At 39.7% G+C, this 12,073-nt stretch overlaps 2 protein-coding genes and 2 non-coding genes across 5 annotated transcripts in view; 1 reads left to right on the forward strand and 3 right to left on the reverse strand.

Annotated features, from left to right (window-relative positions):
• Window positions 1–196: 196 nt before the first annotated feature.
• Window positions 197–10,531, reverse strand: CCT6A (chaperonin containing TCP1 subunit 6A). Its single transcript, XM_027527213.1, has 14 exons — window positions 10,159–10,531; window positions 9,660–9,723; window positions 8,180–8,314; window positions 7,163–7,336; window positions 6,490–6,593; window positions 5,786–5,896; window positions 5,411–5,570; window positions 5,243–5,325; window positions 4,260–4,356; window positions 3,796–3,943; window positions 3,254–3,387; window positions 2,447–2,549; window positions 1,387–1,459; window positions 197–1,128 (listed from the first exon to the last, which is right to left on the reverse strand). The coding sequence occupies exons 1-14, from the start codon at window positions 10,293–10,295 to the stop codon at window positions 1,056–1,058; spliced, it is 1,596 nt and encodes a 531-aa protein (XP_027383014.1). The 5' UTR covers window positions 10,296–10,531; the 3' UTR covers window positions 197–1,055.
• On the reverse strand, window positions 3,613–3,753 carry LOC113884053. The gene has a single exon (XR_003508802.1). It is a non-coding gene; the product is annotated as a small nucleolar RNA SNORA15 (small nucleolar RNA).
• LOC113884055 lies at window positions 7,470–7,603 on the reverse strand. The gene has a single exon (XR_003508804.1). It is a non-coding gene; the product is annotated as a small nucleolar RNA SNORA22 (small nucleolar RNA).
• PSPH (phosphoserine phosphatase) overlaps window positions 10,511–12,073 on the forward strand; it is a 30,605-nt gene continuing 29,042 nt past the window's right edge. Inside the window, exon 1 of one of the 2 annotated variants that reach the window (XM_027527221.1) lies at window positions 10,511–10,706. The gene's annotated coding sequence lies outside the window, so the exon portion shown is untranslated. The remainder of the gene's footprint in view (window positions 10,707–12,073) is intronic. The other variant, XM_027527218.1, reaches the window with a different exon arrangement.

Below are 12,073 nucleotides of genomic sequence, written 5' to 3' on the forward strand. Positions count from 1 at the left end.
AGGGGCAGGGAGGTCTGGCGTGCTGCAGTCCATGGGGTTGCAAAGAGTCAGTCGGATACGACTGGGAGACTGAACAGTCTAGAGGCCCTGCCAATTCAGAATCCCCTTAAGTTGTGAACCACTGGATGGATTGATTTCCTTCCCTTTTATATGCAGATTCCTTTTGTACCCTGGAATACCATCTTGACAGCACAGAAAGGTTTTAACTTCATATTTATTACACACTCACTGTAGGCAACTGCCAACTCCTCAAAACACAAAGTTTAGCAACACAATTTCACTTTCAAGGGCTTCAGATATACCTACTGTATTTTGTGCGAACATGTAGAAGAGAACAGTTTTTAAACAGGACACTGGAGGATTTAAGGGTATCAGTATAAGCAAAGGTTCTGAGCTGTGAAAATAACGATCTTGCCAGAAAATCTACCTCACTAGTCCTTAGTCACCATATTTTCAGTCGTGTTTTTAACCTCTGCCTGTATTTTGCCACTTTATACTTTCAGCTCTTTGAACCCCTCTTGCCTCTAGTTCCATCTTTCTACTCACGATAACTTAACACTTCTGGGAAGCATTTTAGCAAAGCTACTTTAAAAGCATGAAAAGTCCAAAGTATGCTTGGGAAGCAGGAATGCTTCAAAACTTTAGGTTATGTAAGTCTTACGCTTAATGACAGGGAACTATTGGAAATAAATTAAAATACATCCATTAGAAGAAATTATTAAACTATTAAAATTTGGTTTTCAATGAATATTTAATAACAATGTAGATAACATATGCTTATCTAATATTTTTATATCACTGAGGGTAAAGCAAAATGTCCTGTTTACTGGGTAAGTATGACCTGCTGTATGTGGACACTGCAGTGCAATTTTTAAAATACTGTAATTATAATTTCAGAACTTCAGAATCTGAATAGGTGCCAGTGTTCTCTCCTTTTTTAATATGGGAAAAGAAAATCCTTTGAAGATCATTTGAAGCTTGGACCAAAATTCCATAGCTGTATTATTAGGATCACTCTGTAGTCTTCAGGATTCAGATACAAGGGAAGCTTCAATTCAACCTTTTAGAGAAGACATTCCAGCTCTCATGATCTCATCAACCAGGAGAATGTTGGTGGCAATCACAGTGCTGAAAACGGGGGGAAAAAAATCAAGACAGCTCAGGTTTGAGGTATGAACTCTAATTCAACTCAATCTTCAACTAACTTGTGCAAATTATGTCAAATTCCCCCTGTACCCCTACATACACAGAAGACTAGCTTCAGCTGCTATACTTCCGACTGATTACATTTTCTTATGGGAAGAAAATGAAACAAAATGTACCAATTTTAAAGAGTATGAAGGCTCCTTAAGTGTTATTTTACAGTTCTGGCTTTCCCAAACTTACCAGGAGTGAAGAAGCTGTTTCTTTACACAATAGTTATCCCATATGCCTGCTTCTGCTGCTACCATTGGTTCACCTGAAAAGTAACTCAGTCTTCTTAAAATCACATAGAGCAGGTTCATAAGATCAGAATGCTGTCTAAAAGAACTAATAAGAGTATTTTGTGCTGCTTTACTCATCAGTGTTTACTCATTTCTCCAGTATTAACTATGAGAACCCAAAGTTCCTCAATTAGCCCAATGCTGTATTACAGACCATGACTCCTATGCATAGCAGCTTTGATGAGTGGCTGATCTCTAGTTAGAATACTTTCAGTGACAGGAATGCTCTATTTGGTTGCCAAACATTTGAACATGTATCTTTTTCTGGAGACATTCTTGTTTGTCCATATTAAAGTACAGCACTTGAGCTATAATCTGGCAAGATAGGCTTATCATTTCCCTCATTCCAGAGAAATCTTTATTAACTGGGAATCTGGGAATGACATATACACATTATTATATATAGAATAGATACTAAGAGCCTACTGTATAGCACAGGGAACTCTACTCAATACTCTACAATGATCTATATGGGAATAAACTCTAAAAAAAAGTGGATATATGTATGTAACTGATTCACTTTGCTGTACAGCATAAACACAACACTGTAAATCAACTACACTCCAATAAAAATTAAAAAGAGAAACGTTTTACATTAACTTGAATGTAAATGCTGCTGTTCACAACAGGTCTTCCACATACTGCACAGATGTATGTACATCTTCCACTTTCTACTTGTATGATCTGTACTACACTGGCCTAACATCAAAGCCTTCATCATTTCATTAGATTTGGTTCCCTCTTCCAGCTTTTGCTATCCTTAGCCTGTTTTCACCCATAAATATGATCATCAAATATATCACTTTAATCAAAGTCCCTGATAAAAAGGTGACTAAAACAAGCTCAATATGAAACCCTTCAACATACACCTGAACCACCTAGCACAACTCAGCAGTATCAGCAATCTGTACTCTGCTTATAGCATCTAGATCTCCCCCTTCAAACGGCTGCATCCTCCTTACCAGTGTTCAAGTCCACACCCACAAGCTGACCGGATTCTGAATGTTCTGCTTGAACTTTAACTAGTGTTTCCTGGAGGTCAAAACCAGAGTTCTGAGCAAGAACCTAAAGGAAACAAATGTAACTATTTAAAGACAGGACCTACTAAGTGATAGTCAAGTCTAAAATAAAGAAATAGTATTTCAAACTAACAGTTAAAAAAAACTTTAATGAATGCAGACTGATATTAATGTTCACTTTACACAATGACTAATATACATTACTAACTCATTCACCAATCCACCTCAATCTCAGCAATACACTAGCCATAAACTGTACCTTCAAATGAGCACACAATAGAAAACCAACATATTAATCTTTCTCCAACTCTCTGCGACCCCATAGACTGTAGCCTGACAGGCTCCTCTGTCAATGGGGACTGTCCAGGCAAGAATACTGGAGTGGGTGGCCACGCCCTCCTCAAGGGAATCTTCCCAACCCAGGGATCGAACCCAGGTCTCCTGCATTGCAGGCATTCTTTACAATATGAGCCACCAGGGGAGTCCATATTAATCTTAGTTTAAAACAAATAAAAAGAAAAAGCAAGCTTGTACTCAAGGATAAGTCCTACACTACAACTTGAGATAGTCAAGCCTCCTGTCCAGAGGAACCAATACATTAGATATGGAGAAACACCTGTTCTAATGTTAGGGTGAAAATGGATGGTATCTATTTATTCAAAATCCACATTATGAAAAAACCCACATCAAAAGCTTTCATCGGATGAATCACTTTGGCATAGTTTAGAAAACTGTTAAAAGCATTCACACCTTGGGAATAATGAGCAACGCATCAGCAAATGCTTGAACTCCAAGCTGGGCCCTGCCCTTTACACTGGGCTTGTATTTAACCAGGGCTTCTGCCATCGCCACTTCCACTGCGCCAGCACCTGGGACGACACAGCCTGTTGGGTGAGGGGAAGAGAAAAATGCTGAGATACAGAGAACATAAAACTGTTGAGTCAATTATAAGGAAAAACATACATTAAAACACAAGAAAGCCATTGATCTGAGAATTCCGTGTAACCACAGCAAGTTTAATACTGCATTTGAAAGCGATACAAGCAACATCTCAAACAACAGAATGATTTAAGGAGCACATGCAAATCCTGCAAGCTTTTAGTTCATTTATTTGTATCCCCTTTTTAACAACAGCATGCTATGAAAAAACTTAGCATACCATCATAGCCATTTTAAAGGGAAAACACTACTTTTGCATGGTGTCTGGCTGTGTAAACTACTGACAAAAAGAACACAGTATTCAGCCATGCCTTTTAGACTAGAAAAAAGAATAAACACAGGGAAGATCTTACCATCATCAATAGCATTTTTAACAGCCCTCAAGCCATCTCTTATTGCATCTTTGATTTGAGTAAGCGTGTGCTTATTTGGTCCTTTGATCAATAATGTGACAGAGCGAGGATTGTTACATTTCTCAATAAAGGTGAACTTCTCTTCTCCCTGTGTGAAGAGATAGTATTTTAAAAAACAGGATATGGTTGTGCAAGGGATGACCAGAGGAGAGGGGCTTATGGAGGAATAAATGGGGTATTAATAGGGCACCACACTGATCACATTAAAGCTAATAATTTCTTTGAAAAAAGGTTACATAAATGAAATGTGATTTCCCCATCAAGGGCTTATTATTACTATGTACAAATCATCAAAATGTATGTAAACAAAGCAAAAACATTACCCTGAGTTTGGAAGAATTTTTAACTACTGAAGAATTCATGAACCAAAAAGTAGTATTATTTTGGGAAGAAAATACACTTACCAATGTATATTCATAGACAAGTCCTGCATGTCCCAAACAATCAGGATTTAGGTCATCAAGAGAATTTAGGGCTATCCCACCACAAGCAAGAGTCAGCCTGAAATATTCAAGTATTTTAAGGGAGATGCAGAAGTGCTTTTATTAGTTATATCTAGAGGTTAATTCTTTTTAGAAAGCAATCTTTTTCAGAATTACATACTAAAATCATGTTCTAAAATATATTTTACATAAGCCTTTCCATTTGCCACCAACCAGCTGAAAACTGGTCTTTTCTCCTAACTCCCCGTTTAAACCACTCTCCTCAAGTCAGTAAATACTCCTCCGACATGAAATCTAAAGATGCACCAAGAGCTCTGCGGGAGAAGTATTCTCTCAAACCCTTGATGCAGTCTCTTGATAAGGAAAAAACGGTACCATATAGGTCATCGTTTCAAAATAAAACAAGTATATATCAACACTCATAGCAGCACTATTCCCAAGAGTCAAGGTAGAAACCCAAAGAAATGTCCATGGACAGATAAATGAATCAACAACACGTGGTATTATTCATCCTGAAAAAGAAATGTGATCCCAACACATGCTACAACATCAACTTTGAAAAGACTACAGTAAGTGAAAATAAGCCAAACGCAGAAGGACAAATACTCCATGATTCCCTTACATGAGGTACCAAATTCATGAGACAGTAAGTGGACTAGTATTTACTGGCAAGACTGTGTACAGTTATTGTTTAGAAGTACAAATTTTCCATTTGCGATGGAAAAACTTCTGGAAACGAACGATGGTGCTAGGTGCACAACAATGTGAATTTCACTTTATGACACTGAATTATATATTTTAAAATTATAAACTTAATATTATGCATATTTTGTAAAAATAGAAAATTACAAACTCACAAAGATAAAAGGGAAAAAAGGAATAATCCAAGTTAACTTGCAAAATAAAGTGAAATTCCTGTCACACAGATAATCTGCCACCCGTACCTTTCCATGTTTCTCCTTTTAGCTCTGCGCAGAGCTATTATGCCTTCTTTGGCAAGAGCATCTAAGGAAAAGGGATCAATTCCCTGTAATAACAACAGAAGAAGTTTCAATATTTTACCATTAAAATAAAAATAGATACAGACTAGTTTATAAAACAAGATTTTTCACCTTTTGATTAATAACAACAAAACCTTTATCTGAATCACCACAGACTTTCTTTTTCAGTTCGATTATTTTTTTAACTCTGTCTTCGATGAATTTCCTTTCAGCTTTCACTAATTTCTCTCTCTCCTCTGCACTCTTGTAAAAAAAGCCAGAATTCACTTCTCTAAAAAAGAAGTTACAGACAGGGGAGGAAATATTTAGCAAGTGGTCACCAAGCTCCAATGCCACCCCCTGGTATGCTTTCAGAGGCTACTTCCTAGAATTTTCTGAATCCCTGGTGGAGGCACTTTGCCCTTTTTAGTGGAGACACTGAGTCTTAGGGGGAAAAAATGACTTGACCCAAATGCCAAGCTCGTTTCTAAGGAGCTATAAACTCACGTTTTTTCATATTCTAATGACACGTTGCACGTGAGGATGTATGCATCTTCCACCCTCTTCTTCATATCAGGATGCCGTGCCCCATGGTCCAAAACGAGACCTCTGATCAAGCTGTTAAAACACGGAAGAGATTATATTCTTACTTATTTCCAGATGGGGGTGTAAAATATGCTAACAAAATTAGAACACTGAGACTATATTGACAATTTTCACACAATCAAGTTTATTTCTTGAGTTATTTGAATAGGACTTTTGGGTACTACCTAAGAAGGTTCAATTGTGAAAACGCAAAATTCCAGAACATGACAAAAACAAGCCATTCAAATTAAAGCCACAACCCTTTCTTATACAGAAAATTCTCCACAGAAAACAGTCACAATTGGTTGCTATTACACTGGTGATCACCTCCTTTTAAAAATGTTTTCAAACTAGGTCTCTGAAATAATTTATCTCTAAAATTCCTCAAAGTCTCCTATATGCTCTGTACTCAATAGTTCAATAAATGCCAAATGACTGATGAAGCTGACTTTCCAGGATCATTCTGACTATAAATACAAAAAATTGACTTCAAGAGATAATACTGCTGAGTAAATGATAACTTGTCTAGGCAATATACATTAATTCAAAAAAAATTAGGCAAAAATAGGTACTGTGTAAGCTTCAAATGTGTACTCTGAAGTATTTCATAGCATTGTAACACCTACCTTGTATCTGTTTCAGATTTATGTTTCATCTCCATGATCTCAACCATGAAGAGGTCAATAGGTTCATCTTGTTTTTTAATGGCCAAAATGGAGTCCACTACGGCCTGCAACAGGAGTGTAACCATTCAATGAATTTGATTTGCGGAAGTTGAGACATTTATGGTACTTATTCTTCACAGATGTTTAAAGCAGTTTCTTGTCTTTGAAAATCTCTGAACTGATCTAAGTCTTTTTCTACATGCTAACAGAACAGAATGCACTATGTGTAAAGGGCTGGAGTAATTTACATTCCTGAAACCTCTATTGTAATTAAAGAACCACTGACACCTCTACAATAAAAAATACTGACAACAGGAAACTTTTTAATAATAAAATCTCCATTTTATAAACCCCCTTTACTGAAAGGTCTGATTATATCTTTGTAACCTGGCCAGGAATACTACTAATACTATGATTTTCTCACTTTACTTCTTCTAGGGACACAGATCAGGTTATTACTGCCACAAAAATGAACTTTATGGCTGACCAAATATTTAGTTGACACAGTATGACACTGTGAAGAGTTTAGATGGCACTCTCTAGTTGCAATTAGTAAGAATACTGATATTTCCAGTTGCCAGGGGTTCTCAGTATAGGCGTAAAGTACCAGACACATGTTAAACTTAACACATACCTCTGTTAAGACATCTGCAAGTTCAGCATGAACTTTAGTACGTAGAGATGTTCTGGCCACGTCTATAAGTGTTTCCCTGTCCATCTCTTTGCTTACTTTGACTTGTTCCAAGAACTGAAGTGCCTTTTCCTTTGCAGCTTCAAATCCTTCTGTAATTATTCTGGGATGAAGACCCTATAGTAAACATACAATTACAAAACCACCACTAACACTAGAAATCTTCAGGTAGATGCTAACTACAGTTCATTACAAAGCAAATTTATGAAAGTTTATTCTGCATCATTCATACCCTTAAACACAATTAATATAATGTGCTGACTTTCTGAATACATTTAAAAGGATAAATAGTCCTTTCAATGCAGAGGAAAAGAACAGACATTACTCTAGCACAGAGTCAAAGCCAAGGGAACTACAAAGCACACTTGGGTGTTCACTGTGCAAACCACAAGGGATAATGCCCCAAACTCAAAATTGTGTCATAACAATTTGACTATTACATCTTTTCTATAGGTAATCTGAAATTAATTCACATCATTTCCTAATGAAAAACAGAGAGACTGTTTTTCAGCCTGTCTTTCTCTTTCCAAGAAATCCTTCCTACATCAGACTAGTACTGAAGTTTGCTTTACCCGTGGAACTACTGAAAGTTAAAAAATTTATGGCATTCTTAAATTTTGTTGACTCTTTCGTTAAAAATATGCCATCGTGAATATCGCATTTCTAGATCTCAATTATTAAGCTATGTTATAGACATATAAAAAATTATATATGGAATGCAACTTGATTGAAAAAACGAAACAAAAACACCTTTCAGGTCAACAAAGATTCTTCAGCTCGAGGATGACAATAAATTTGTCAGACAAGGATACAGACTCTGGTTCCCAGATTTAAGCCCTTTGCTCTTTACATTCCATTATATGGCCTCAGCTACTATCAGTACATCAGTCTGTAGGAGTCAAACTGAGATTATTTCTTATTGACAACGAAGTTTCAAAGCAGCACAAGAATCATGTATACCTCAGAAATGTAGAGATCCGCCTGCTTCAGCAGCTCTCCGATGATGAGGACATTGGAAGTGGTGCCATCACCAGTTATGTCATCCTGGGCTGTTGCTACTTTGGCTATTAAGGAGGCTGTTGGGTGCTGAATTTGCTGCAAGTAGAGAAAGAGAAAAATTCCTTCAACAACTTAAAACAGTCCAAATATACCTTAAGATGTGTAAATGGCTAATCTATTTGCACAAAATGTCAAAGTATGCAGCTACAAATTGCTCTGATTAAAAACTCATGATTAGCTATTCTGAGTTATCAGTTTATGATGACAATAACACTTTCATGTATAATTTACTTCTCAGATTATCTTGACTTTATCGATGAGGAAATATGAGGCCCAGTGAAGGTTTACTCAAGGTAATGGGGCTAACAAGTAATAGCAACAATTTCAAATCCATGCAAGCCTCTTTATAACAAATGTAGGATTCTTGTGAGAATAAACCAAGTGCCTTTTAAAAATGAAAGCTCAGCAGCCCGGTTATTATTTGGCACTGCGCAAACAATTTACAACGGAAAAAACCCACTTAGCCTCTTTAGCAAATATTACCACAGTGGATGTTAAGTCACTGTGGAACAGTTTTGGAAGAACAAAATATTAATGTCTGTCACCCACAGATTCTTAACTACAAAGTATCCAATCATGGCTCCTGCACTGTTCTTGTCTCCTTTATTGTCCTTTACTACAGCCTTTTATGTCTTTAGGGACACTGACCGTTTTAAGAATCTAAACATACTAGCTTATTAGATTAGGTAAAATTAAATAGTCAGATAAAGATAGCTTTTCTGACATCGACTTTAAACTATGACTCCTATTTTTCTCTGCAAGCAGAGGCCACCACTTAACCCACCAACAAAAACTACACCTTCCAGGTTAGCTAATTCATACTGAAGATAGTAACAAAACATCTGGACATTGAAGGTATGATACGCTATTTTCAAAGCCTTAAATCTTATTTTAAACTCAAAACATAGGCAAGTCATTTCCTTTTCTAGGATTTTAACTGTTTTGGGGGAACTTAGGGAAATGACCGCTCCTCTCAATAACCTCAGATTCTTAGTCACTGGGACTTTAAAAATGGTAAGTTTTATTTCTCCTTCAGATGGTGGTGGTGAAGTGTGATATAACACAAAAGAACTGTTTGAAAAAGTATAACCATTCTGCCGCATTTTGCCTGTCATTCCTCTTAGTTCTTCAGGTTTTATTAGAATTTTAATTAACACCCTTTAAAGAAAGCCTTAAATGGTAAGAGTAAGGGATTCAAAGTAGACTTTATTAGACTCCAGGGCTCCTCACTATTCGGTACTGTCAATTATAGTACTGATAACATTTTTTCCTACTCCTTCCACTGTCTGGAAAACTACCTTTTGAGAGTAAAAATCTTCCTACAAATCAAATGTACTACGGAAAACCAAGACACTTTGGATCTAGGACAGCAGCCTCTCACCATTTCATGAAGCAGCACATTTCCATCTTTAGTGAGTTTGATGTCTCCAGCACCAGAAACAAGCCTGTTCAATGGGCAGAAATGAATCGCACTGTGACTTTTTCAATGGAGATCAAGTTAAGAGGCCCTTAACAATCGGGTTTTGACCAGATCTTCAAGAGCTGGGGCAAAGGGGTTGGTTCTCTGTACCCCGCTAACAGGGATAGCGCAGTGCTCACCCCTCTAGTGTCTGGCAAAGAGTCTGAAAGGGCGCTCAAGTCCCAAGCGCGGGGGAGCGCCGCGCACGCGGGCAGCTTTGTTCTCGGCGAAGGAATCGAGCACCAGGATACGGCCAGGGCAAAAAATACGACCCAACCGGGACAATGCGGGGAAGAAGGGCAGCAGTGGCGAGCGCACAGGCCCAGAGGCGGCGAGTTCCACGCCTCGGTTCCCGGCGCAGGCCCGCGACAGCGCGAGGTGCACGGTGCCCGCCCGCCCCTCCCCGCCAGTCCCGCCTTACATCTTCATGGTGCCCTTAGGCCCCAAGTTGGTCCTCAGCACGTCCTGCAGCCCCCGGGCCGCGCTGATGTTGACCGCCAACGCCGCCTGGGCTCGGGCCACCTCGGCCTTGGGGTTCAGGGTCTTCACGGCCGCCATAACTGACCCAGCAGAGGAAGATAAGAGGACACAGCGTGGCGAAAAGCCCTGAGCCGGTTCAGCGTGGCTGGGAGGCGCTATCCGGGTCTTCTGGAACAGTCGGGTGCGCCAGGCCCGCCCCCAGCGTGCCCGCGCGCCGCCGCCACTGGGCCGCGGGCCGGCCGGCGCCGCTCATTGGGTCGCGGCCGAACGTAGCCCCGCTCCTCGCGTCGGCCGCGGCGCCATTGCGTTCGGGCGGAGCTTGTATCCCTGCGACCGGCAACCGGGGCTCCCAGGGCTCCCAGGGCTCCAGTGTCGCAGGTGGTTGGTTTCCGGCTTTGCGGACCCCGGACCTGAGGACGTAGGCGGAGCGAACTTGTCGGCGCGTGACTGGAGAGGCGGCTGCTTTTTCGCGGAGTTCCCCGGCCTTAGGTTGTAGGGTGGGCCTCCTCCATTCCGCACTCGCGCCGTTTACTTTTTTCCTCCCTTTTTGAGTTTATCCCGGTGACCAGAGTTTTCTGGACTATGTACAGTGTGCTGGACGGTGTTCTAGGTGCTTTGGCGGTTACAAAGTGGACCTGAAAAGGACCTTTGCCTAGTATCCTAGGTGTTTTAGGCCTAGGGAAGAAGAGATATAAGGCAAGGTGGAAAGTGCTAGAAGCCTTTAGAAAGCTACCTGATTGGGGCGATGACAGTTGAGAAGCAAGAGTCGGTTCACCCTTCGGGCTTACGACACAGTGCTGAGACCTCAGGCTCTCAAGGCAGGTTTGAAAACTCAAAGTTGGCCAAGCAGTGGTGTCCAGCCTGTGAGAGGACTCCCTTATTCTGAAAGATGTCCACAGTTGTTTCTAGTATCCAGTTCCCGCCTCCCACCTAGATACCAGGTATTCTCTGATATTTTTATTTTTTATTTTTATTTTTTATTTTTATAGGTCATAGCTACAATTGTTCAGAATGTAGAAGGTGACAAAGGGTATATGATGAAAAGTATTTCTCCCTCCTCTACTTCAATTTTCTCCTGATGTATATATATACCTTTAGATACTCTGAATTTCCCAGATGCTGTCTGGATTTCTAAATAAATATGTATATAAATATTTTTAAAAATCCCCACCCCCACAAAATGGCAAATTATAATACACCCTGTTGGGTGTGTCACACTTAAAGTATCCTGAAGATGGTAACATAAAAAATATAAAAATAAGGGGTTCCTCATTCTTACGTTTAAACAGCTGCATCATAATCTTTATAAGAATGACCTGACTAGCCAGTCACCTACTGGTTGGCTTTTAGGTTGTTCCCAATCTTGTTCTAAGGCTGCAGTAAATATCCTGGTATGTAATGCTTTTCAGTGGCTTTTTATATTTGAGAATCACAAAAGCATGTGTATGAGTTACACAGTAGGAGATACATGATTAGTCCTGAAGATCCTTAATCCACAAGAAGCACATAAGCCTAGTTAGGGAGATAAACTTGTAGACAATGGCAATGAACAGTAAAGATTCCGATGTTATAATTAAGGGATGAATGAAGTGCTGTGAGCATGAAGGTATTAACTCTGAGCATCAGGGAAGGCTTTTTGGAGGAGGTGAGGTTTTTTGTTTTGGCCACACTGCATGACATGTGGGATCTTAGTTCCCCTACCAGGGATCGAACCCTGGCTTCCTACATTGGGGGCCTGGAGTCCTAAGCACTGCCAGGGAAGTCCTTGAAGGAGGTGAGTTTTGAACAATAAGTAAATACTTCACAGGAGAAGAGAGCCTAGGAGAGTGATGTCAGACAGGAAGACAGTGGGAGGG

The sequence above is a fragment of the Bos indicus x Bos taurus genome, chromosome 25 (assembly GCF_003369695.1).
Source record: "Bos indicus x Bos taurus breed Angus x Brahman F1 hybrid chromosome 25, Bos_hybrid_MaternalHap_v2.0, whole genome shotgun sequence".
Lineage (NCBI taxonomy): Eukaryota > Metazoa > Chordata > Mammalia > Artiodactyla > Bovidae > Bos > Bos indicus x Bos taurus.

What these genes read in the sequence shown, in the direction of transcription:
- CCT6A (XM_027527213.1), bottom strand. Translation starts at nt 10,295, where the DNA reads ATGGCGGCCGTGAAGACCCTGAACCCCAAGGCCGAGGTGGCCCGAGCC. An exon ending in CGTTGCTCATTATTCCCAAG is followed by an intron (nt 2,550 to 3,253) that starts GTGTGAATGCTT and finishes TGTTTCCTTTAG; the next exon opens with GTTCTTGCTCAGAACTCTGG. An exon ending in AAACAGCTTCTTCACTCCTG is followed by an intron (nt 1,129 to 1,386) that starts GTAAGTTTGGGA and finishes CCCCGTTTTCAG; the next exon opens with CACTGTGATTGCCACCAACA.